The following is a 1662-nucleotide window of genomic DNA, read 5'->3' as shown; positions in this document are numbered from 1 at the left end:
CTAGAGTGAAGCAAGAGAAAGTCAAATTGACCTCCTCATGTACAGAAGATCACATCTAAGAGAGGTAAGAAAATGTAAAATTTTAAAAGGAGAGTGTGTGTGGCAGCACAGCACAGGACGGTGGTAATGGACTTGGAAATAGGGAACACAGTAAAAGGTAGGCCAGCACATGTCCCAGCAACAATCAGGTGATGGAAGCTGATACAAGAGGAGGAAGCACGGCAGGAATTTAAGGAGAGAGTATTGAGGGAAGTTAGATTGCTAGAGGGAGTGCAAGAATGGTGGCATCACATCAGTGTGGTTATAAAGAGAGTGGGTGGAGAGGTGCTGGGAAAGATATCTGGAAAGAAACCTCCTGATGATGAGGAAACTTGGTGGTGGAATGATGAAATGAAAGAGGTGGTGAAAGCCAAAAAAGATGCAAAAAGATCTGGGAAAAGTATAGACAGGAAGAGGATAAAGAGAGGTACCAAAGACATAGGAAACAAGTAAAGAAAGTAGTTGCACAAGAAAGGCAAGAGCATTAGATGACATGTATGAAGAGCTGGAAACACCTGAGGGAGAGAGAAAAATTCACAGAATTGTTAAGTCGAACGACAAGAACACCAAAGACTACTCCCATACAAAACAGGTTAAGGATGGGAATAGAATGGTTTTATATAATGAGAATCAGGTAAAGGAGAGGTGGAAAGAATATTATGAGCATCTGTTTAATGAAGTAAATCCTAGAAAATTCTTTGAAGATGGATTCCAGAACATTGTTATGACACATACTATTAGCAGGAAGGAAGTAAAGATGGCACTAAAGAAGATAAAAAATGGCAAAGCAATAGGGCCAGATGGAATCCTTGCAGAGGTGTGGAAGAGCCTAGGAGAAGAAGGAATAGACATGCTGTGGGATCTAGCAAAGAAAATTTATAGTCAGGAAAAGATACCAAAAGAACGGAGACAAACCCTTATTGTGCCATCTATAAAGAGAAGAGTGACATCCAGGATTGTGCAAAGTACAGAGGAATAAAGCTAATGTCTCACATCATGTAATTCTGGGAAAAAATAATGGATCAAAGAATTAGAGAAGAAACATCTTTAGGTGAAGAACAATTTGGTTTCATGAAGAGGAACATCAGATGCAGTGTTTGCTCTGTGACAGATGATGGCAAAACACCAGGAAAAGCAGAAAGGACTGCATATAGTATTCATAGATATGGAGAAGGCATATGATAGAGTCCCACGCCAAGAGGTTTGGAGGTATATGTGAGTAAAGGGAACACCGGATAAGTATGTGAAGTTGGTCCAAGATATGTATGAAGGAGTAAAAATGTAACTGAATGGATACCAGTAAGAGTTGGTTTACATCACGGATCTGCTTTAAGTCCATACCTTTTGATCTGATAATGAATGTGCTATCTCAGTGAATAAGAAATCATTTATCCTGGTGCATGTTGTTTGCTGATAACATCGTATTATTCAGCACCAACTAGTGGAGTCAAACCTAGAGCAATGGAGGAAGGTACTGGAAGACAGAGGATCAGATCTGTAGGAAGAAGACTGAATACCTAAGTTTTAATGAAGACCAAGACTCCGAGATTAGTATGGTAGGGACAAGGCTGAATCAAGAGAAAATTTAGGTATCTTGGTTCACCAGTGGCTGATGCTGGAAAG

The 1662-nt window shown here is 40.0% G+C and overlaps 1 protein-coding gene across 1 annotated transcript; it reads left to right on the top strand.

Annotated features, from left to right (window-relative positions):
* Positions 1–532: 532 nt before the first annotated feature.
* On the top strand, positions 533–1018 carry LOC136855281 (uncharacterized). Its single transcript, XM_067132183.1, has one exon. The coding sequence runs from the start codon at positions 533–535 to the stop codon at positions 1016–1018; it is 486 nt and encodes a 161-aa protein (XP_066988284.1).
* The last annotated feature ends 644 nt before the right edge of the window (positions 1019–1662 follow it).

The sequence above is a fragment of the Macrobrachium rosenbergii genome, chromosome 31, assembly GCF_040412425.1.
Source record: "Macrobrachium rosenbergii isolate ZJJX-2024 chromosome 31, ASM4041242v1, whole genome shotgun sequence".
Taxonomy (NCBI): domain Eukaryota; kingdom Metazoa; phylum Arthropoda; class Malacostraca; order Decapoda; family Palaemonidae; genus Macrobrachium; species Macrobrachium rosenbergii.
Note: the sequence above shows the minus strand (reverse complement) of the source record. Positions and strands in the feature narration are given on the sequence as shown.

Coding starts and splice junctions, on each gene's coding strand:
- LOC136855281 (XM_067132183.1), top strand. CDS start 533: ATGTATGAAGAGCTGGAAACACCTGAGGGAGAGAGAAAAATTCACAGA.